Here is a 23,591-nt window from a genome sequence, read left to right on the forward strand (position 1 = left end):
ACCTGGATGGAGAGTGCACTCTTGTTATGTTACGAGGACGCACCATTTATTGCGGACTCTGGGAATGTCACCAACCGCCCAGCACGGATCCCGACCACCGCGCCCGCCGCCTGCCCAGCGCTCGCTCCTCTGGCACTGACGTCAAGGCGGTCCAGGAGCATGCGCGATGCGGCTCGTGAGGGGTAGAGCGTGCGCCTTCGGGAGCCTTCGGGAGTTTTCGGTGCGCTACGTCTGTTCACGCGCAGCCTGGGCTTGTGACTCGAATTGAGGCGTCGGAGTCTGTCACTCCTGCCCTGGCTTATAGTTCCTGCAGGAACGCCGGCTTTGATCACCTGCGGGCTGAGTGCGCGCCCCGGTGGCCGCAGCTGCCTGAGGGTCTGTTCTGGAAGGAGCCTGAGAGCTGGTTGTCCTGGCGCGTGGGAGCCCCGAACTTCTCTCGTCATGGTGAAGAACCGTATCCCCAACGGGTGAGTACCTGCCGCGAGCTTCCCGGCGCGCACGGGTCCGCAGCGACAACCGGAGTCCTGGGGGACGTGCGCGCGAGACCGCTTGTCCAAAGTCAACGTGCGTCGAGTGGCCTCCCGCCGGTGTGCGCGGCGGATGGCGCGGATGGGGGCGCTGATAGCGTGTATTTACTGAGATGTATTATAACTACACCTAAGTGTTATGAAGTATATTGGCCTGAATATACAACAGGCTAAAAGGAGCAGTGTAGGATTTGAGATCTAATACTGGACAGTTTGTAGTTTAGGGGGATTAAAAAAATATCTATATATCTATATCTATATCTATATCTATATCTGTATCTATATATACACACACACGTATATGTATGTATATATATATACACACACACATATATACATATATATATCAGACTTAAATATTTTCAGGTTTAAAGGGAAATAGTATTGGTCTAGCAGATATCTCAGTTTAGTAGTCCCAATCTCACTTCCAAAGTACTTAAGTTATTTTTATTTTATTTTAATTTTGTTAAGTTGCTGTCATTATCAGGAACTTCACATGAAAATCAAGATTTCTTGAAAAATCAGATGTAGGAAACCAGATCTGTACATGGCAATAGTCCGTGATTTGCAGGGTCTTCCCTGTGAGGAGTAAGCCTCTCCGGTTCTTCAGTCCAAGTGTCCCATCCCCCTGTAGCCTCTGCAGCACCGAGACTTAGTTTCGTTGATTTTTTTTTTTTTTAAATCATATCTTTATTTGGGACATGTCTTACTTAGGTATGTCAGCCTGCCTGGCATTTGAATTTGTAACTCCAGCTGTAAAGGGTAAATGGGAGGAAAGAACTGAAGTTTATTATATTACTTGTTTCCAGAATAAAACGTCATATTGAGTGCAGCGAGGCGGTGCTGTGAAGGACTGTTTTGTCAAAAAGGGTGGTTACCTGCCCTATTATGAACCTCATAAGATGACTCCACTTAAATATGCTTAGAGGCCCTTCACTTGGTGAGTTGTAGTTTTAGCATCTGAACAGCCTGGGTGATCATAGTTTTCAGTGTCCTACCTCCCACCTGGGATTATGGTGAAATGTGACAGTGAAAGTGCTTTGTAAACTAAAGCCTCTAAACAAACTAGTAGCAGTAACTCTAAGACAGCAGTTTTCTTGTCTGGAGGTATAGACTTACTTTTACCTTCCAGTGACCCCTCTTCCCAAAGTTTTTTGTTTTGTTTTATTTTGTTTTTTAAGAAAGAGAAGAAATACGTAGGGCTACAGATGAGAGATACTCTAATTGGGATAGATTTAGAAAACAATTTAAAAATGTACAATTGCCCTTTTAAATTATAGAATATTTTAACATGAGTTTTTCAGAAATGTGCTGTTTATTTGATCCAATTAGAATACAATTTAATTAAACTCTCTGCCTTATTTTTTTCTTTGAGAAACTGTCCTCTGTTATAACAGCAACTCCTGGTGATTATACTTTGCATCCAGTCTTTTTTCCAAGTAAAATTCTGTGCATCGCTGTAAAAGCCCTGATGGGTTTTATACATGTTGTGACAAAGTAATCACACTGAGGATTTTTCCATCTCAAGCCACTACATTCATATTCAAAATAACTGTGATTCTCAGTCCTATACTACGTCTTCCTCCACTCATTTGCCCATTTTTCAGAGCTGTCACAAAACCAGAGGGTCCGCCATGAGAAGGACAGCTATAGCTGTGTATGCCCGGGGGGGGGGGAGGGGGCGGAGAAGTCCCTGAAAAAAAAATGAAATTGACAACAGAGTAGTATTTGAATAGGTGGAAAGATTTTTCTAGTAGACATTGTCTATAACATCCTTCTGTCCCTGCCTCTATAATCTTAAATTAGTATTTTCAGCCATTCACATAGCTTGAATGATTGACAGCTTAACAACTTCTTGATCTGTTAGTAGTGCTAAGAACACTACAGTTTTTCTCCATATAGTCTCTACCTTTTTTTAAATTGTTTAATTTTGCAATGGTAATTGCCTTTTATCTTACAATGTGTCCAAGAATTCTGTAAGCAAGTTGTTTTTTTTTTTTTTTTTTTTTTTTTGTATAGTGTATGCTAAAGATTTCTGCCTTCTTTAGGAGCTCAATAAAATTTTATCTGTCTGAAAACCAGAAACCCAAAAGTATTGCATTCCAGAAGCAAAAATTGGGAATGTATGTAGACTCACTTTTTTTAAAAAAGTAGCTGACTAGATAATTCAAATGAAGCACCAGTTTATTTCGATTCCATCATTTATGTTATTGTGGAAACATTAGTTGTGGAAATAAATGAATTGAAAAAAGTGCATGTTATAGTACTGTTTGCAATATTAGCAGATGATCTAAAATTCCTTTCATATGGTTTCCTTGTATAGTTAATGCTAAAAGAACAGCTTCCAACTGGATGTCAAAACCAAAGATGAACATGTTTATATAGAATTATCATGGTCATAATTGAATATCATTCATAATGGTGGAGTTATGCTATCGAGGAAAGAATAAATGTCATAACTGTTCATGGGTATCTTATTCCACAATGAAGAATTCCATCAAAGAAATGATCTTCTAGGAATGTCACAAGCAAAAATCTAAGAGTTAATGAGTTACTTAAAAATGAGGCCTTTTATTTAGAGATGAGGCCTTTTATTTACTTTTGATAGAAATTATTTTCTGATTTTTAAAGAGAAAGAAGCCTAATCCAACATCATTGGTTTGTTGGATTTTGGTGCCATTTGGATTGTATTTAAAAACTTGAGAAACTGTATTTTTCAATTCTAGATAAATTATCAAAATCAAATTTCTGTTTTTGCAAAGCAAAGGACTACTGGAACATAGTAATCATTCCTTTTTGAAGGATAGTTTTGCTAGATATAGACTTCTTGGTTGGCTAGAATTTTTCTTTCAGCATTTGAATGTCATCTTACTACCTCTGACAGTCATTATTCCTAATGATAAGTCAGCTGTTAATCACATCTAATCAGTACATTAGGTAGTGATTTTATGAAGCCAAACTTATTCAATATTAATTTAATGTTTATGGAGTATCTGTGGTATGGCAGGCACTGTATTATGAAGAAAGACAGACATGGTCACTCTCACAGAGTTAATGGTCAAGAGAGAAACCACGATTTGTCAGAAAAAAAATTCACATAATCATGTGTGTAGTTACAAACTCTGTTAAGTGCCAGGAAGGAAGGTAAAAGGTATGTCTAAAGAGAATAGGTGGATGGATGACAGACACTTTCCTGAGAACTGATACAGGAGCTGCAAGCTGAGCATGACTGAAGGGGTAACATGGGAGAAGGGCAGAAGGAATAGCATGGAACATTGGGAGGACTGAGGAAAGGAAACCAGGTGAAGCCAGACTGGGGAAGGAAAAATGGAACAGCAATGAAGCTGGAGAAGTAAGCAGGGCATTAAAATGCTCATTTTAAGAAATACTCATGTGTTAAAATTAGAATTCATAAAAAATAACAGGAAATAATTAGATGACAATTATTTTTAATACCAATTTCTTTACTTAGTTTTTCATAAAAAGTTATAAAGATGTTTAAAGTTAATGAACTGTACTTCTTTTTAAAAAAATTTTTTAATGTTTATTTATTTTTAGTATATGTGCTGCCGAAGCGAGCACAAATGTTTATTTATTTTTGACAGAGAGAGAGAGAGAGAGAGAGAGCGAGCGAGCATGAGCGGGGGAGGGGCAGAGAGAGAGGGAGACACAGAATCTGAACCAGGCTTCAGGCTCTGAGCTGTCAGCCCAGAGCCCGATGTGGGGCTTGAATCTACAGACCGCGAGATCATGACCTGAGCCAAAGTCAGACACTCAACCGACTGAGCCACCCAGGCGCCCCAATGAACTGTACTTCTTAATTCAAGATTAATCAGAAATTAAAACAAGTCATCTCCAAAATAATATTGAAGAAATGACTTTGTTTCCTGCTTACTAAAACACTGTAGGTTTTCATGTTTTACTTCGATTATTCTTACATTTAATACATATTACCACTTAGTATAAATCAGTGATGATGATGTAAAATTCATAAACTATTTTCCTTCTTTTACCTATTATCCAAGAAAAACAAAGACAAAATATTGTTTTGGGTATTGAAAGTTTACATCAGGAATGTATACTACCTTATTCACTGTAGAAGTGCTGTACATATGTAAAACCTTCCATTATTTTTGTGTTTTCTTTTTGAGGGATGAAGCAGTAAATTAAAATTTCATACATGATAGCACTCAGAAAGCAACTAACCAACAAATTAGGCCCTATTTATTAAAGAATAATTTCTTTATCATCTTGAGTTATTAAACTATTTTTATTATAATTGTTATTTTCATTGCAGGTGGAGCACTGTGATGCCAATTGGACATCCTCTACCTGGGACACAATTTATTGTGTTTAAAGTACCTTTAAAGGGAATATGTAAATTATTTTCTTATTTATCATGTAAGGAGAAGAATTGGGAATGATGTAATCCATGTTTACTTAATGTTATGCTTTTCTTCATAAAAATATGTGAATTGTAAGTTTCCAGCAAATGTTTGACATTATGGAAGTAACAGTAGACGTTTCCACACATGTAATTATTAATTGCTCATTCTAGTGGAAGGGAGTATTTTGAATTAATTTTTAAATAACAGCTTTATTGGTGTGTAATTCACCTATTCATATTCACCTGGTTAATGTAAACTGTGGTTTTTAGTATCTTCGTGATGTTGTGCAGCTGCTACCACAATTTTGGAACATTTTCATCACCCCTCCCTCCCCCCAAACCCAAGCACAGTAGCAGTCACTCCTCTTTCCCCCTAGCTTCCACCCCCACCTCCCAGGCAACCACTAATCCCTTTCTGTCTCCATAGATGTGACTGCTCGGGACATTTCATGTAGATGGAATGGTGTATCTGCCCTTGGTGATTGGCTTCTTTAGCATAATGTTTTTAAGATTGACCTATGTTGTAGTGTATGGCACACTTCATTTATTTTTCTTGCCAAGTTAATTTTTCAATGGTTCAATTTATTTTATTGAAAAAAAATTTGACAAGATTAAATTTTTTGAGCAAAAATATCTTTAATCCTAATGTTATTTTTGGTTTTTAGGTTTTGACCTATTTAAAAAACAAATCCAGGGGCGCCTGGGTGGCTCAGTCGTTTGAGCGTCCGACTTCAGCTCAGGTCATGATCTCACGGTTTGTGAGTTCGGGCCCTGCATCGGGCTCTGTGCTGACAGCTGGGATCCTAGACCCTGCTTCGGATTCTGTGTCTCCCTCTCTCTCTGCCCCTCCCCCACTCACATTCTGTCTTTCTCTGCCTCTCAAAAATAAAGAAAACTAATAAAAAAAAATTGTTTTTAATCAAATCCAAAATAATCCAGAAATAAAGATGGATAACTTTTTAGTACTTCCCCCCGAAATCAGCACTCCTTTACTAATTTGTCATATCCTTTGTGTAGTACTTCCTAAAAAAAAAAAAAAAAAATTCAAAATACTTGAAACCCATGCCATGTTTTTATATGACCTCAGATGCGTGGCAGCTTTGCTTTCTCCTACTTGCTCTGACATTGGGAACATATGAGCACATAGTTCAGAGTCTTTTATGCTGACCCCCAATTTAACTCAGCCTTTTCTTTCATTGGTCTTTAAGTTACTTTTTTAACATATTGAGATATAATTCACATACCATAAAATTCACCCTTTTAAAGTATATGGGGAAGTGGTTTTTAATATATTCATAGAGTTGTGTAATCATTGCCACCAATTCCAGATCATTTTCTTTCCCTCAAAAAGAAACCTTGTACCCATTTCCCCTCCTGTTGGCCCCTCCTACAGTCACTTAATCAACAGAGTGACCCAGGCTCCCCTAAAACCTTGTTGTAGAGGAAAATAACTCTTGAACCTTGTTCAATTGGATTGGTGCCATCAAAGATGTCATCTGTCATTTTTTTCCCTGATTAGGTGACATTTTGTCTTGGATATCTTGCTGCCATGTCATACTTCAACATACATGTAACCAAACATACCATCGTTTCTTTACTTCCACACCACTCCTTCCCAAAAATACAAATTAGCGAACTCTTTAACTTTCCTGTTTCTCCTGAAAGCACCACTGTTAAGCCTGTCAGTCAACTTCAAATCCCTTGAGTCGTCTCTGTCTTTCTGGTATCCTATATCAGGTCAAGGGCTAAAACCTATAGATTTTTTTCTTCTATAACGTGTCTCATATTCTCCAGGTCTTTTACCTGATTATTCAGCAGCTCGTCTCTTTTATTCTTTTTTGACCGGTTGTGCCTAAATGTAATTTTCATACCCATTCCAGGTCCTTCCTAAAAAAATCTTCAGTTCTCTCTGCCCTCTGCATTGTTTTTAATGTGTTTCATCTAAACTCCTTTCCATATTCTTCAAGGTCCAATTTAATCTGGCCCCATTCTCATCATACTCTTCTCTGTTTCCTACAACAAACCATCTCTTCACTATCTCACGAACATTCTTGATTCTGTAATAGCAAGACTAAAAATGACTAAAGGTACATTAATTGGGGTCTGGATATTAAAATTCTAAAACACTATAGATAATATTATGCAGACATGACAAAAAGGATTTTGATCTATGAATGTTGATACAGGGCAGAAGAGCTGGGAGAAATCTCTCCAAGGCACACCGGGCCTTCAGTGAGTGCAAGGCATTTGTTCCCCAAAGGCAGATAGCAAGGCAGACAGAAATCTCCAGAGGCATGGAAAACTGACCCAAAAAGAAACCCTTGGGGAATGTTGTGTAAGAGAAAGAGTAAGCTTTGTAAATTGCACTTGAGCTGGCCCACTGGGACAGGCTGCCAAATGGCATTCAGGCTGAAGATGACCGCTTATCTGAGAGTCAGCAGAAGGAACTCCATGGAATGCTAAAGTAGTGGCATTACCAGGCAGCTTGTTGGAAATGGAGAACCTCAGCCTCACCGCAGACCTATGCAATCATTTTTTGATTAATTAAAATTAATATCTATTTTGGGGTATCTGGGTGGCTTGAGGCTGTTAAGCGGCCAACTCTTGATTTCAGCTCAGGTCGTGATCTTGTGGTTTGTAAGTTGGAGCTCCGTTGTCAGGCTCTGTGATAACAGCCCAGAGTCTGCTTGGGATTCTCTCTCTGCCCCTCTCCTGCTCATGCCCGCGTTCTGTCTCTCTCTCTGTCTCCCTCAAAATAAATAAAAACTTTAAAAAAATTAGTAGTAATTCTTAGGTGAGTTACATACACATTACATTTTAATAAGCATGACTTTTAGGGTGCATTCTAATCCTTAAAATTCTACTTAAGTAATATGTGCAATCAGCTGCTGTGTGGTGAGCTATACAGAAACTAAATGCATGGTCCAAGAAGGAAAAATTCAATGTAGGTAATCCAAGGAGGCGCCACCATAGAATCAGGAGTTGAGCTGGTCCTTAAAAGCTGGAGGAAGACGTAGATCATGTCAAAGATTAAAAAATATGGATACCGAAGCAGAAATAGTGGTATGGACCAGACTTCCTGGCAGTGGAGATAGAGATTAACTAGGACTGTTACCTTAGTTCCTGCTAAAATACCTCTGAGGCCAACTTTTCAGAAAGAAAGAAGTCACGTATCTTCCCCTGAGGAGCTTAACTCAGACACCAAATAGAACAAATAGAATGGTCTAAGTGTTCTTTTATTTTTTTTTTTTTATTTTTATTTTTTAATGTTTATTTATTTTTGACAGAGAGACAGAGCACGAGTGGGGGAGGGGCGGCGAGCGAGGGAGACACAGAATCCGAGACAGGCTCCAGGCTCTGAGCTGTCAGCACAGAGCCCAACTCGGGGCTTGAACTCACAGACCACGAGATCATGACCTGAGCCGAGGTCAGATGCTCAACCGACTGAGCCACCCAGGCGCCCCTGGTCTATGTATTCTAATGCAGGCCTAGGGAAAGGGCTGCCCTAGCACAGGGAAGAAGTTTATTCTGACTTGGAGATGTGAAAAAGACTTCACTGAAGGCATCTGAACTGCGCTTTGAAGGTAGAGTGGGGCAAAGCTGTTCCAAATTGAGCAAAAACCTGAACAGTGTTGGGTGAAGAGGCAGTCTACCGTATTTGGAGTGTAGGTAATGTCAGAGGGGTGGAGTGGGATGTAAGCCTGGAAAGAGCTTATAGGCATGGATCAAAAAGCTTGAATGTCTGTTGGAGAGTTTGACCTTATTTTGTAGGCAATGGAAAGCCACCAGCAATTTTGTTAGGAAGCAATGTGATAAAACCTCCTTTTTAAATATATATGTATATATTTATTTTGAAGGGGGGAGTGGCCGAGGGAGAGAGAGAAAATCCCAAGCAGGCTCCATGTTGTCAGCATTGAGCCTAGCATGGGGTTCCATCCCACGAACCACGAGATCATGACCTGAATTGATATCAAGAGTCAGACACTTCACCAACTGAGCCATCCAGGCATCCAAAACCTGCTTTTTATAAAACTTATTCTGGCTTTAATAGGCTGGAGACATGACCACCATTCCTGGTATCAGGTCTTTACTGGGGTGATAATAAGATTGGAAAGGGGAATCAGAATGAAAAATGTTGCCATGGCAAAGTGTGCAGGTGCTGTTGATGAAGCTGATTCTTATCCTGGTTACTTGAGGCAGTCATGGCTTTAAATTATGATACAATTCAGGCAGGGCAGGTTTAGGAGGAGAACCAGTGTGGTTTAGGTCACAGCATTCCCTACCTAGCTCTCAAGGCTTGCCTCCCCTTTCTTCTTAGAACTTCATTATAAGGAATGATGTTGTTTCTTAGGTGACGGTGTCTCATTTGTCATCGACTGATCCATATTCTCTGGTGAGCTTTGCTCTTCAACACACATTCAATAGGGATATTAAAATAAAAAGTCAACTCAGGTGCTGATGAGGGTGATGCCACTACTGTATCAACTTAAATTTAAAATCGAGAAATGTAGGGGCACCTGGGTGGCTCAGTCAGTTAAGCGTCTGACTTTGGCTCAGGTCGTGATCTCGTGGTTTGTGAGTTCGTGAGTTCAAGCTCCATGTCGGGCTCTGTGCTGACAGCTCAGAGCCTGGAGCCTGCTTTGGATTCTGTGTCTCCCTCTCTCTCTCTCCTCTTCCCCTGCTCATCCTCTGTCTCTCCTTCAAAAATAAATAAACATTAAAAAAAACTTTAAATAGAGAAATGCAAGGGGCGCCTGGGTGGCTCAGTTGCTCAGTTCGTGATCTCACGGCTCATGGGCTCAAGCCCCTCATTGGGGTCCGTGCTGATGGTGTGAAGTCTGCTTGGGATTCCCTCTCTCTGCCCCTTCCATGCTCTCTCTCTCTTTCTCTCAAAATAAATAAATAAATAAACTTAAAAAAATTAAATAGAGAAACGCAAAAGATATAGCAGTGCTTCTGTCACATGTATAGTCTTAAATGCCAGTTTTCTAAAGAGAAGGTTCATGGAGGTACTCCTTTCCCCGTTACTAAAAAATCCATCATACCTGTGATAAAAACCAATTATATTCAGTTGTATTAGGTTCATGTACAAATAAAAACTCGGGTAGTTAACTACACATTGTCCTAAACACATAAAATGAAGAAAATAGACACATGTTCTTTTAGGAAATCTACCATTTGGGAATATATGGCTAATTTGCAAGCTGCTAGAGCATCCTGATTGAGGCTGTGGAAAGAAGTGGCAGATTGATTGTCAATTACTTGAAAGTAATGACATTTTTAAAGAAGGATATTCCTTGACAAGATAAGTAGACTATAATTTATAGAAAACACACTTCATGTTTTAGTTTAAGGAGACACTGTGGTGGGTTCAATCATTGTGCCCCCTGCTTCACTCCTCTGTGTATTGGGATCCATCATCTGTGTCCTTTGCCTTATGACCTAGCCATTCCTCCCAGTGTTTCTCCAACTTGTCATGTTGGGCTTGGTCACATGACCTACTGTGGTCAATAGAATGTGAATGGAAGGGACAGGGGCCTGTCCTGGCCAAGGCTATATAAGAGGCCTCCCATGTTTCCTCTTACTCTCTTGTGTCCCTGCCATTCATTTCTCGTAGGAGAATGCAAGATACATTGGAGCAGGCCTGAACCAGACCAGCTGCCTGGAGGAGAGCTGCCCAGCTGATATGCAGACCCAAGGACATGAAAATCAACCCATGGGCATGCAGAATCATGGACATGGGCTTACTGTCGTAAGCCATGCAAACTTTAAGGTTGTTATAAGTTTAAAAGATAAAACTCACACAAACTGAAAAGAATCATGGTTAGCGAGCACAACTAACTATAAGCAACTGTCCTGTTTTAACAAGATAATGATTATTAGAACCTGAATCAGAGAGAGACCAGACCAATCTGGGTGAAATTCAGCTCATCTTTAAAGCTGATGATAAATAAGAATATATTTTAACAGTAATTTTAATATAATAATGTGGTAACCTTTGTGAGCTATTAAGAAACTAACCTTTAATATTCAGATTTACAATTTGATTATAGGATATAATCATCAAAACTATCTTGTGTCATCTTTGAATCCAGATTAAACTTCCCGAAGGTCTTTCATCAGGCATCTTGGCCTGAACAACAGGCATCTCTGCCTTCACAAAAAAAGGCAGCAAGACCTGAGGAATAAAGTGAAATTCTGAGCTGAGATCTTAAAGAAGAATGATGTTTAAGAATAATGTTTTAACTTCATATATAATAAATAATAGCAAGATGCTACAGTGTCTATAGCTGTTTCTTTTAATCCCCCCTCAGTAGAAAGACAAAGGATTCTTGCCTGTGTCTTTTTAAGCCTTGAACGTATTTTTAGACATGTGCTGTCCAGTGGAGTAGTGACTAGTCATACGTGGCTGTTGATCACTTGAAACATAGCTGGTCCTCATTCAGATGTGCTGTAACTGCAGTGCACAACAGCGGGCTTCAAAACTTAATGTGAAAAAACAAATGTTAGTGATTTTTATATTAACTACACGTTGAAATGATAATACCTTGGATACAGTCAATTTCTTAAACTCTTCGTAGTTCCCTACTTTGCACCATCTCTTACTTGCAGAGATTTTGACTGATACAACATTAAAATGAAGTATACTTTTAAACACTTTTATTTATATTGCATTTTATATTTCTTATTAAAGAATTGGATAAGGAGAAAACTTTCTCTCTCTCTCTCTCTCTCTCTCTCTCTCTCACACACACACACACACACACGCACACACACACTTCATTCTTTTGTCTACAGAAGTAACCATTTCTGATGTGGTCCACAGAAAAAAGTTTCCCACCTTCTAAAGGAATGGCAGAACTAAGTTTAGGTGAAGGGCCAGGAAGGAATGGTAATCATTTATAACCAGTGGCCAATTCAGTATTAAAATCAGTTGACAGTGACCCATTTTATTTAGCCTTTCTCATACAGAATGGCCCAAAGCAGATTCCTGAATCTGCCACAAAACCATCTTTCCCTCCAACAGAAATGAGATTAGGTTGTGCCTGCTGATCATCTCCATGACTTGAGACTTAAAACAAGTGGAATTTGGCTCCCGAATACCTTAATGCACTTGTTTTGGACCCAGGCCGCAAGACAGAAATGGAATAAGAAAAGATTTCCATGTTTATTGAAGGAAAATTGTGGATTATAATTCCAATTTGCCAAGGGACGGTGTTTATAGAAAAGACAGAGCAATAAACTTGGGACAGAATACATGAATTTGAATATCCACTCTACCATCTACTCGTCTGTGTGACCCTCATTTACAAAATAGAAATAGTACTTATGCCCTCATGGGGTTTTTTAAGAATCAGAATAGAGAATGTGCGTCACAGGGCTTTGTGTATGTAGACATAAGGAAGAAAGGAGCTGCTGTTGGCTCTAGTTATATGACTTTTTATTTTCATCAGTATCATCAACTATTATTTATTTGATGCAGAACTGCTATGCAGTGAGCAAGCACTATAATTAAGAAGCCAGGAATATGGGGAATCCTTGATTAGCATCGTATGCCACATATATCACCATGCAAAGTACGTGAACAAAGTATCGGTGTTGCCATGACAGACTTTGTGGACTTAAAGCAATATTAAATCACAGGTCCATCAGGGAAGAGATCATATGTCTACTTCCCTTTCTACCATGCCTGTGATCCCTGTATTCATACAGAGTTAAGTGTGTGCTTAGAAGTTATAAAGAGACAGTCTAGTATATTTGGGAGAGAAAATAATGGCTAAGTGCATTGCAGGCCTTAGGTCAGCCACTTGGGCAAGTGACTTACCCTCTCTGAGCCTCAGTCTGCTTCTGTGAAATGGGAGTGGTAGTGGCTCTCTTCAGATTGTTGTAGGGATTGAATGAGAGAATGGACGTAATGCATGGAAGCACAGAACATGGGGACACAACAAATGCTCCATAAATACTAGCTGTGACAACAGAGCCACTTCTAATAAAAAGAGTTTAAACGTGCCCAAACTTGGCTTCTTATTCCTAATCAAAGTACAACAAGTTCAACTGTGAGTAGCAGAAAAGAGAAAGTTCCTGTTCTCAGTTTTATTAAGCTTGTATTCACCTGGATGTTGTAAAAAAAAATGACTTAGTTATCCAAGACATATAAGGGCATTTGGCTTCCAGTTTGTGGGAAAGCTTTTCCTCCCCCACCCCACCTCCTCCCTGCATCAGCTCAACAGTCGTCCCCAGATCCAGAGATGGGAGCTTGGGACAACGTCAGAGTAACACATCACCACTCCACGCTACTCAACAGGTAACTCTTATAGCAGTCATTAAAGGAAGAAGGTACAGGGTCTCTTCACGTTTATGTGACAAGGTCCATAGCTGCTGCTTCTCCCACAAAATAGTCCATGGAATAAGTAAAGAGATCCCATTCTTGTGTGACAGGAGTGGCAACAACACTTTCAGACCTGGTTCCTGGCACACTTTGATGAGTAAATGCCATGGCAGTGAAAAGGCATGCTGTAGCTCTCACTAAATTAAACCCTGTGACAGTAAGGCCTGGAGTGGCTTTAAAACTCAGTGGGCATCTTGTGGTGCAATTGATTAGCATATTTGGCTATTAACTAGAAGGTTGATGGTTTGAACCCACCCAGGGGTGGTCTTGTCTCCAGCTAATTTCTGGGTGGGCAAAATATTCTGGAATTAGATAGTGGTGATGGTTGCACAACACTGTGAATATGCTAAATGCAATTGAATTGTACACATTAAAATGGTGAACTCCATGTTATATGTATTTTTATTACAATAAAAATAAAAGCCCAATAGATACACTGAAGGCTGCATTTTCCAAATTCTTCATTGTAATTGTATTTTTCTTCCTGACATGTTTACCTACCATGTAGTATGCCCTTATATCTGAATGCTTATATGTCACATCAGCTTTTAAAAAAAAATCTCTGGTCTGGGGGTCCTGTTCTGTAGCATTTTGGCATCACCGAGGAACATGTAACTCATCCACATCCCTGTTTTGGATTGGCTCAAGTATTGTATTAATTACACAAGCACATAAATTCCCTTGCGAGACTCTTTGGCTCTAGCACATATTTGTCTCGTCTAGAAAATTCTCCTGTGCAAACAGCAGGCTGGGAATGAGATGTGTGTTTGCCCTCTCCAGAGGCATTGTATGGCGTTCTTAATAAATGGGCAACAGGAGAAAGAAAGGGTCTTTGTGAGTACAGCTGAACTGGTTCCTGAGATTCTTCTTTTAGCCAGCGCAGCTTCCCAGCGCAGGATGCAGGACCCTCAGTTCTTCAGGACAAAGTCAGGATTGTTCTTTTATAGAGCTAAGATCATGAAAGGCAGCAGGTCTTCCAGACCTACACAAGCACAGAGTACAAAAGAGAAAAGGGGAGATGGGAAGGACTCACAAAAGAGACGACGTCTGCAGGGTAGTCCTTGAGGCAGGTGGTGGTGAATACCTCCCATGGAAAGGCTGCAGCAAAAGCCAGGGAAGCTCCGTGCTGGTCAAGACTGGCCTTGGTGAGCAAGGAGGGATGACTTTGTACACCACTGTGGAGGAAAATGCTCCCTGGGCAAGTTTTTTTCTCCAGCCAGCAGATTTCAGCTGCTCCTGCTATACCATGTCTTTCCAGAAATACGAAGGCTTGTGAAAGATAAACAAGCCTATGATGGCCACTGCAACCAGGATCAGGGAGAAGAGGACCATGAGGAAGACATACGTGGAGTGGGAGAGAGGTGTGGACAGCGGCTCCTCAGCGGGGATCATGTTGGTCAGGTTCAGCATGTAGCCCAGAGTCCAACCGACACTGCTGCTGTGGATCTGCAAAGTGGGGGAAAGGCTGTTGTTTTTGGCCAGAGGGTTAGATGAGCTTTCACACAATCCCATCCATGACACTGAGCAACAGCAGGTGGAGAGGGCCGTGTCCGGTTCTCTTAATGGATCGTGTTTACATTCTAAGTTGGGAATATGGTTGTGGGCAAAATGGAGCCAGAGCATGTGATTAAGGTGAGTTGGGGAGCCTCACTGTTATATTCCTGATATTCAGAAGGGAATTTGGTGAATAACTGCTCAATTCTCCTGCTTCTGCCAAGAAGAACTTACAAAGTTCTCTGGTCAAAAGATAAGAGAATAAAGACTGTTTCTGGTCTTTACCATCTATGTCAGGCCCAGGAACTTCATCCATATGTCACCAGGACATCTTTATGATTCAAAGAGGAAAGACTGGGGAATAATCCCAGCAAGTCTGTGTTACTTTGTGGAAGTTGGAAGACTGTACATATGCATGAGAAAGGATTCTTATTAAAGATAAAAACACGCCCTGGGCCTGCCATCTTGGATATTTTCCAGTCACCTCAAAACATACTGGAATACAGATAGTCTATGAATAATAAATAATTTTGAAAATGTTTTTATTACATGAGTTGTGCATGGTCATGGTGGGAAAATGAGGTTGTACAGAAAATCCTAAAAAGGAAAATTAAAACTTCCTATATTTGATCACTCAGAAGTTGCTGCTATTACCTTTTTGTGCTGCGGCCTCCCAAGTCTTCTCTGTGCATGTTTTTTTCATACAGAACATGTAATTAAACTGTATAGCTCATGTCTCAAGGCATCATCACTGGCATGAACCGCCTTATATGTTTACTTTTACTCACTTTATCCAATTATTTATAAATCCTAGAAATGGAGTAATTGGATAAAATGATGTGTGTATTTTAAGGCTCTTAGCACATATTGCCAAAACAGTCTCCCGAAAGGTTGTGCCAATTCACATTCCAACCAATTTCCATGTGGAAATGCTCCTCTCCCCAAACCTTTACCAGTGCTGAGAATAATTTGTAAAAGGTCCACTTCTCTTGGTGGGGGACAGGAACCTTATCTGACTTCCCTTTATGGGGGCGGAGGGGTGGGGGCAGGGTCAAGGAAGGCTCAGAGTTAGAGAAGTTACCACCTGGGGTTTAGACATATTAGCCCATTCACCGAAGTTCAAAGAATAGAAATCACTCATAAATTTGACATAAACACATCCTTCAGAGAGACAAAATAAATTGTGACAAAATGAAAGACCAGGATATTAAAACAAGGAAAAGATTTGCATTTGAATTAGCAAGGTCAACATTGACAAAAGAATAGTGAAAACAGTATTCTTAAGGCTGCTACAGCCCTGTGCTTCAATGCTTTGCTTTGCTTGAAGTCACCATATTTAATAAAGGGAGTCTTGTGTTTTGCCATTAGTGGGTATGGGTCGAAAAGGTAGAGAGTTGCCCATCAGTGTAAATGTTTCTCTATGCCTGGATACCTGCAGGTGGCGCTCTGGTAAAGCACAGCCGTGAGGCTGCTTCTGTAAGGCTGACGCTAACCTGACTTCTAAGCAAAGACCCCCATTCACAGTCACTCATCTCCTTCTTTACACTAAGCTTTCAATTTAGTCAATCTTGATGAGCCCTGATGAGAAGCCATGATAATCATTTGGGATGATTTGGGATAATCATTTGGGATGATGGCCTTTGGGATGGATGTTGAGGTCAGCAAACAGAATCAATGAGGCTACTGAAATTCTGTTACATTACTTTAATATCTCACTGTTTGTTTTATAAGGAATTAGTCACTGTTGTATGAGCAGAAAGGAGAGGCCCAGAATACAGGTAGTGCTCCTTAGATAGGTTATCCTCAACTGGCCGGTCAACATAGGAGGGCCTGACACAAAATGTCAGCTTGGGTTACAGGTGAATGGTAGAACAGGACACCAGGCCAAACTTAACAGGCTGACTCCTACCTCTTTCAAGCCCAAAGCTGCCTCAGTCACCCAATCAGCCCACAACCCAGCAAGTACCCAAATTACCTTGCCCATGAAATGAATATTCTTCCAGGAATCAGCTGTGAAATGATAGCCATTCAGAAGGAGAGAGAGGATATAGGCTCCAGAAAAGCAATATTCACTCAGGTACTTCTCCTTCACATCACCAAAATATGTCTTCAGCTGGAAGTGAAGTGAAGGAAATATCACACATGTACAACAGACACCTCTCCATGGCCCTCTTTTCACCATCGGAGCTGAGCAATTGAGAAAGGCCCAGCCCAGCCAGGCCTGAGCGCTGGCCTCTCCAGAGGGCCTTAGGAGGGGGCTGCACTCCTTTAGCGGATGCAGGGGCTCACAGTTTAGGGTCTGTTATGGAAGCTTTTCCTCCACTGGGTTCTATGAGATAGTAATACGTGCTCCCCTGAGTGTTTTGTTAGCTGTAAAGTGCTGAGGTATTTTGAGGGGCTCTTTCAGAAAGCTCTGAATACCCTTCCTTCCTGTTCTAACTCAGACAGAATATGAGGGAGAAGTCCGAGCCTCTTGCACAATCTTCCTTCCTTTTCTGGTCAGTGCCAAGGAGAAGAGCACCCATTTTTAATTAATTACACCTCTTCAGAATGAAAGCACCATTCACATTTGCAACCCTGTCAACTTAAAACAGCTGTTATTTTGACCTACCCCTAGATGATCTTTTTTGATTAGAGTAGACCCCATAGCTCTCTCCTCCCTGGAAACTTTCATCAAGAAGTACTAGATTTTGGGGGCGCCTGGGTGGCTCAGTCAGTTAAGCGTCCGACTTCGGCTCAGGTCATGATCTCACGGTCCGTGAGTTCAAGCCCCGCATCCGTCTCTGTGCTGACAGCTCAGAGCCTGGAGCCTGCTTCAGATTCTGTGTCTCCCTCTCTCTCTCTGACCCTCCCCGGTTCATGCTCTCTCTTTGTCTCAAAAATAAATAAACATTAAAAAAAAAAAAAAAAGAAGTACTAGATTTTGAATGACTCAGTGCTTCAGACAAGAAAAAACTTGTGCTTCAAATTTATGAATAAGTAGGAGATACCTTGGACCTGGGCAGTAGAGAAAGGGTCTTAACACAACGGCATTTATAGCAGATTCTGTGAATTGCCTGTCTTCCTTGCTCATACAACTCTGATTGGGGGCTGGGAAGGGGAATGTGCGACAACATGCCCAGTCCAGGGAGTACCTCACACTGGATCTAAAGCTCTAAGCCCGTCCTAATATCCTGCACCCTGCTTTCCCAGCCAGTCCTGGCTAACAAGTAAGAGAAAGACTGCTCAGAAGCTTCTAGGATAGCTTATAGTTTCTTGAAAAATGGAACAGATGTATCTGGCTCTACCCTTCTGACCTTGAACGTAACTGTGATCTCTGAAGCCACAACTTGTGTCCATGAGAAGATAGGCATAACAAGAGAATTGAAGGGGCGCCTGGGTGGCTCATCGGTTCAGCATCCTACTCTTGATCTTGTCTCAGGTCATGATCTCATGGTTCGTGGGTTTGAGCCCCACTTCGGGCTCTGTCCTGGCAGTGTGGAGCCTGCTTGGGGTTCTCTCTCTTTCCTTCTCTCTGCCTCTCTCCTGCTCATGCTCTCTCTCTCAAAATAAATAAATAAACTAAAACCAAACCAAACCAAACCAAAACCAGAATTGAAGAAGTAATGGCTTAGATAGAGTCAACTGCTGACCCCATACCGGCAGCTGCCAACTGCCAGACTTGGTATTAGGTGAGAAAAGTAAGACCATGTTTGTTTAAGCCATTGTGTGTCCAGTTATCAAGAAATGGCTGATGCACTCACTCCTACCTAAGAGCACCCTCTGGGCCTTTCTAACATGTTTGCTGGATCTTGGTCAGGTTAGCAGGACTTAAAGAACAGACTTACATCCTCTGTGACGTCAAGGGCATGGGGCAATACTGAAAGCTGCTATTTCTAGTCACTTACCTCTTTCCAAGGCTGAGAGCAGAACTTTTCCATACTGTCGATCACCTTTTCCTGAGTAGGGGTTTCCTCTGATGTAAAGTTTAAAAACTCCATCACATAGTAATAAGCTGAAAATGCCTGCAACAGAAAATGCAGTTTTGCACTGTGTCCAACACAGGGGGACACTGACTCACTCTCCAGAAGGCTGAACCCGTAGTGAAGGTGCCTGGAAATCTCTGTCGAGTAAACTAACGAACCAGGTGATATTCCTGCCCCCAAAGCTGCTTCCTTGCTGAAAGAGGTATCATTTTGTTGCTGCTGCTTTGTTGCTGATGTGCATTTCTGAGCTACCGGGTAACTAATTTTCTCTATAATTTTAATGGAAGAGTCAGGGAGAAAGAAAGTTGAGGGAGGAGAAGAGAAGAGAAAGGAACAGGTTTTAAAAATCCCATCTTTAAAAAACTGTGTATTGGGGCACTTAGTCAGTTGGTTTCAGCTCAGCTCTCACCATTTGTGAGTTCTAGCAGGCTCTGCACTGTTTCTGTATCTATTGAGCTGATCATGTGGGTTTTCATCCTTCATTCTGTTAATATGGTATATCACACCAGTTGATTTTTGTATGTGGAACCATCATTGCATCCCAGGGATAAATCCCACTTAGTCATGGTATATGAGCCTTTCATGTACTGTTGAATTCAGTCTACTAGTATTTTGTTGAGGATGTTGGTTGTTCAAAAGTGTGTTATTTAATTTCCACATACTTGTGAATTTTCCAGTGTCCTTATGCCATCGATTTATAGTTTTATTCCATTGTGGGGAATTTTATACCTGGTGGGGCACCTGGGCGGCTCAGTTGGTTAAGCATCTGACTTTGGCTCAGGTCATGATCTCGCAGTTCGTGGGTTTGAGCCCTGCATCAGGCTCTGTGCTCAGAGCGCAGAGCCTGGAGCCTGTTTCAGATTCTGTGTGTCTCTCTCTGCCCCTTCCCTGCTTGTGCTCTCTGTCTCTCAAAAATAAATAAACTTTATAAAAAGAAAAAAGAAAGAAAGAAAAGATACCTGGTATAATATCAGTCTTCTTAAATTCATTGAGATTTATTTTGTGACTTAAGATGTGATCTATCTTAGAGAATGTTCCATGTGCACTTGAGAAGAATATATATTCTGCTGCCCTTGCGTGGAATGTTTTGTATTGGCCTGTTAGGTCTATTGGTCTATGGAGTGGTTCAAGTTGCTATTGTTCTATCTGTTATTGAAAGTGAGGCACTGGGGCGCCTGGGTGGCCCAGTCAGTTGAGCGTCTAACTCTTGATTTTGGCTCAGGTCATGATCCCAGGGTCGTGGGACCAAGCCCCACATAGGACTCCATGCTGAGCATGGAGCCTGCTTGAGATTCTCTCTCTCCCTCTGCCCCTCTCCCCCGCTCATGCACTCTCCTACAATTATAATATTGCTGTCTCTTCCTCCCATCAGTTCTATCAATGTTTGCTTTAAAGACTCAGGTGGGGGCGTCTGGGTGGCTCAGTCGGTTGAGTGTCCGACTTCGGCTCAGGTCATGATCTCACAGTTTGTGGGTTCGAGCCCCGCATCAGGCTCTGTGCTGACCGCTTGCTCAGATCCTGGAGCCTGCTTCAGATTCTGTGTCTCCTACTCTCTCTGTCCCTCCCCCGTTCACGCTTTGTCTCACTCTGTTTCTCAAAAATAAATAAATGTAAAAAAAAAAAATTTAAAAAAAAAAGACTCAGGTGCTCTGATTTGGGGTATATACATAGTTATAATTAATGTATCTTCCTGGTGAACTGGCCCTTTATCATTATATAATATCCTTCTTGGACTCTTGTGAAAATTTTTGACTTAAAATATGTTTTGTCTGATTAAGTATGGCCACCCTTGCTTTCTTTTGGTTGGCACTTGCATGGAATATCTTTTTCCATCACTTCACTTTTGGCCTATGCGAGTTTCCTAAGTCTAAAGTGAGTTTCTTGTGGAACACATAGTTGGATCTTTAAGCTTTTTGTATAGTTTGATTTTTTAATAATAACCATGTCTTAATTTTTATAATTAATATTTCCTTAAGTTGTAACATTTCAGAAGACTTTCCAAAATTACCCCTAGAGCTCATTCTACCAACAAAAGGCTTAATGAGTTAAGCACCTAAAAATCCTCTTGCTTTTGCTAAGGCATGACATTTTGCTTTTTAGATAAGTAAAAATTATTGTGAAAAACATTAACAAATAGAAAATTTGTGTAGGCAGATAATGCAAAATATTGAATCTTCAGTGGGATACATAGTTTGTCGGCAGGAACTCCTGGTCTATGCCACCACCTACCCCCAAAGCTCTGCATGCCATAGACTCTTGAAGATTGTTGCCTGAACTACAGAAACCTCCCTTAGCATCTCAATCCTGTTTTTACTTATTTTTCAATATATAAAAGTTACCCTCTTCATTTCTTTCCCTTCAAAATACATATGTCTTAAGAATTCTGGCTTATTAGAAAGTAACACGTTTGTTGTATAGAATTTAATTATTACAAGTTAAAAATAAAAGTTTCCCTGGGGTGCCTGGGTGGCTCAGTGGGTTAAGCATCCTACTTCGGCTCAGGTCATGATCTCACCACTCATGAGTTTGAGCTCTGCATTGGGCTCTGTGCTGACAGCTCAGAGCCTGGAGCTTGCTTCCAATTCTGTGTCTCTCTCTCTCTCTGCCCCTCCTCCGCTCACACTGTGTCTCTCTCTCTCTCTAAAAAATAAACATTAGAAAAATAAAAAGTAAATAAAAGTTTCCCCTTCATCTAACCATTCCCTAGAGAGAAACACTTTTAACAATTTTTCTGCTTAATCCCTGCAGCAAATATATATGTAAAATATTAAAATATATGTATATATTTTTACCTAAATGTTATCATACTAGACACATTGTTTTATAATCCTACTTCATTCCACTTGATAATAATACATCATGGGCAAATTTCCCTGTAGATTTTACCTTACCCATGTAAATGACTATAAAAGGTTACTATGTATAGCTATATCATAATTTACTTACTCTCCTATTCATGAGTATTTAGGCTTTCTAATATTTCACTATTATCAATAATGCCACAATATACTTACATCTTTGAACCTTTGCCTTGAGAGAATTTCCTGAGGGCAAAATGTTTGGTCATAAGGTAAATATATTTTGTGAGTAGAAATATGCACTAAAAGAGTGTTCATAAAGTGGTACATAATATCCCCAAACTGGAAACAACTTAAATGTCCATTAACTATAGAATGAATAGATAAATGTTAGTGTATTTTTGAAAAATGTTTATTCATTTTTTGAGAGGGGCGGGGAGGGGCAGAGAAAAGGGGAGACAGAGGATCCAAAGCAGGCTCTGAACTGACAGCAGAGAGCCCAGTTCGGGGCTTGAACTCATGAACCCTGAGATCATGACCTGAGCTGAAGTCAGGTGCCTAACTGACTGAACCACCCAGGCACCCCAGTTTTAGTGTATTCATGCAAAGGAATACAACATTGCAATGAAAGAATGAACTACTGTTACATGCAACAACATAGATAAATCTCAGACAATACTGAGTGAAAGAAGTGTGACAAAAAAGAATACATACTACAATTCCAAGAATTAGCAACACTAATCTATCCGGATAGAAGTCAGGCTAGTAAGTATCTTTAGAGGGAGTTTGTCAACTGGGAGAGTGGATAACAGAACCTTATAGGATGCTGGGAATGTTCTATATCTTCATCTAGATGATGGACTCACAGGTGTAGTTCTTAAAAACTATCAGGCTATGGCCTTAAAATGTACACACTTTACTGCAAGTATGTCAGACCTAAAAATTTTTAAATATCTATACAGATCTTATGAGATCTTCTTTCAAAAAGACTCTTAACACTTTATAACTGTAGGAGATAATTTTTCCCTAAAGCTTAAAATATGCTCTATTTTCTTTGAGTCCCAAAAATGGTACTTTATAAGCCCCTCAAACAGGGTTATTCATTTCCTCCAAAGCCTGGAATTATTTCTTTCCAAACCCCTGAACCATATCTTCATCTTTAATCTTCCTAAAATTACCATCATTTTCCTGTACTATACACAACTGAGTTTACAGATCATAAACCTCAGACAAAGGCATCTAATGATCAAAACGCTATCTTTAAGCTTGGGGGAAAACTTTTGGAATATTAGAGGCAAGTCTCCTGCCTGCCCACATGGAAACAAATGGAAGTACTTATAGGTCTCTGAACATGCTACATGCTTTTCCACCTCCATTCTGTGCATGCTGGTCATCTCCCTAGAATATTCCAAATACTAAAGTGCTCTTACTGAAATATACAATTCCAGGCATTCTGGCAGGCCTAGAAATAAAAAGATAAAAAGTATACCATCCTTCCCTTCTTCCCCACAGTGGGGGAGACTGACATGTCAACCTATAAAGACCATGCCCATGCCAGCCAGCCAAATTTTGTGCAACTTTTAATCTATACAAAAATGCAATACATGTATTCCTGTTCAATTTAACCTAGCTGGTTTCAGTGCAGCGTCTATCTTCTCTCAAGTTTCTTCTTGTTTTTGTGATATCAATTACCAACCCTCCTCCCTGCTCCCCTAACTTTGGAACATCTTGCAGGGAGCTTTCTGTTTACTTTGACATGGCTTCTGAAACTATGCTCCTTAAAATCTCTCCTAATTGGAAAATTCAATAGCCTTTTTTTTTTCATTCCACCTCTTCCTTGACTTTTGGCTGCATATCATTCATTCATTCATTCATTCATTCATTCAACAACTATTTACTGAATAACAACTATGTTCCAAGCAGTGATGGAAATAGATGAAAATCCCTGCCCTCTAGTGGAAGACAGCACAACCCAAACAAGTAGCAGATGGTATGATGGACAATAAATAAGTGCTATAAAAATAAAGCCTT

At 40.4% G+C, this 23,591-nt stretch overlaps 3 protein-coding genes and 1 long non-coding RNA gene across 18 annotated transcripts in view; 2 read left to right on the forward strand and 2 right to left on the reverse strand.

Annotated features, from left to right (window-relative positions):
- CC2D2B (coiled-coil and C2 domain containing 2B) overlaps positions 1-243 on the reverse strand; it is a 93,230-nt gene extending 92,987 nt beyond the window's left edge. For 6 of the 10 annotated variants that reach the window (XM_078434663.2, XM_078434673.2, XM_078434671.2 and 3 more), the window contains exon 1: positions 44-243. In XM_078434663.2, the coding sequence (XP_078290789.2) occupies positions 44-161 (118 nt within the window). In that variant the 5' untranslated portion in view covers positions 162-243. Of the gene's footprint in view, positions 1-2 lie in introns of all 10 variants that reach the window. The other 4 variants (XM_078434669.2, XM_078434672.2, XM_078434666.2 and 1 more) reach the window with 2 other exon arrangements.
- On the forward strand, positions 167-11,399 carry LOC132685076 (uncharacterized). Its single transcript, XM_078434097.2, has 4 exons — positions 167-171; positions 215-467; positions 10,532-10,666; positions 11,010-11,399. The coding sequence occupies exons 1-4, from the start codon at positions 167-169 to the stop codon at positions 11,049-11,051; spliced, it is 435 nt and encodes a 144-aa protein (XP_078290223.2). The 3' UTR covers positions 11,052-11,399.
- On the forward strand, positions 4,159-6,472 carry LOC144612752 (uncharacterized). Its single transcript, XR_013550536.2, has 2 exons — positions 4,159-4,431; positions 4,825-6,472. It is a non-coding gene; the product is annotated as an uncharacterized LOC144612752 (long non-coding RNA).
- A 659-nt stretch (positions 11,400-12,058) lies between the features above and the next one.
- Positions 12,059-23,591, reverse strand: part of ENTPD1 (ectonucleoside triphosphate diphosphohydrolase 1) — a 132,206-nt gene continuing 120,673 nt past the window's right edge. For 4 of the 6 annotated variants that reach the window (XM_078434675.2, XM_060641904.3, XM_060641905.3 and 1 more), the window contains 3 exons: positions 18,685-18,801; positions 16,773-16,910; positions 12,059-14,749 (listed from right to left, as the gene is read on the reverse strand). In XM_078434675.2, coding sequence (XP_078290801.1) covers positions 14,543-14,749; positions 16,773-16,910; positions 18,685-18,801 — 462 coding nt within the window. In that variant the 3' untranslated portion in view covers positions 12,059-14,542. Of the gene's footprint in view, positions 14,750-16,772; positions 16,911-18,684; positions 18,802-21,277; positions 21,403-23,591 lie in introns of those variants that run through there. The other 2 variants (XR_013550535.1, XR_014135347.1) reach the window with 2 other exon arrangements.

This window comes from Panthera onca, chromosome D2, assembly GCF_046562875.1.
Source record: "Panthera onca isolate mPanOnc1 chromosome D2, mPanOnc1 haplotype 2, whole genome shotgun sequence".
NCBI lineage: Eukaryota > Metazoa > Chordata > Mammalia > Carnivora > Felidae > Panthera > Panthera onca.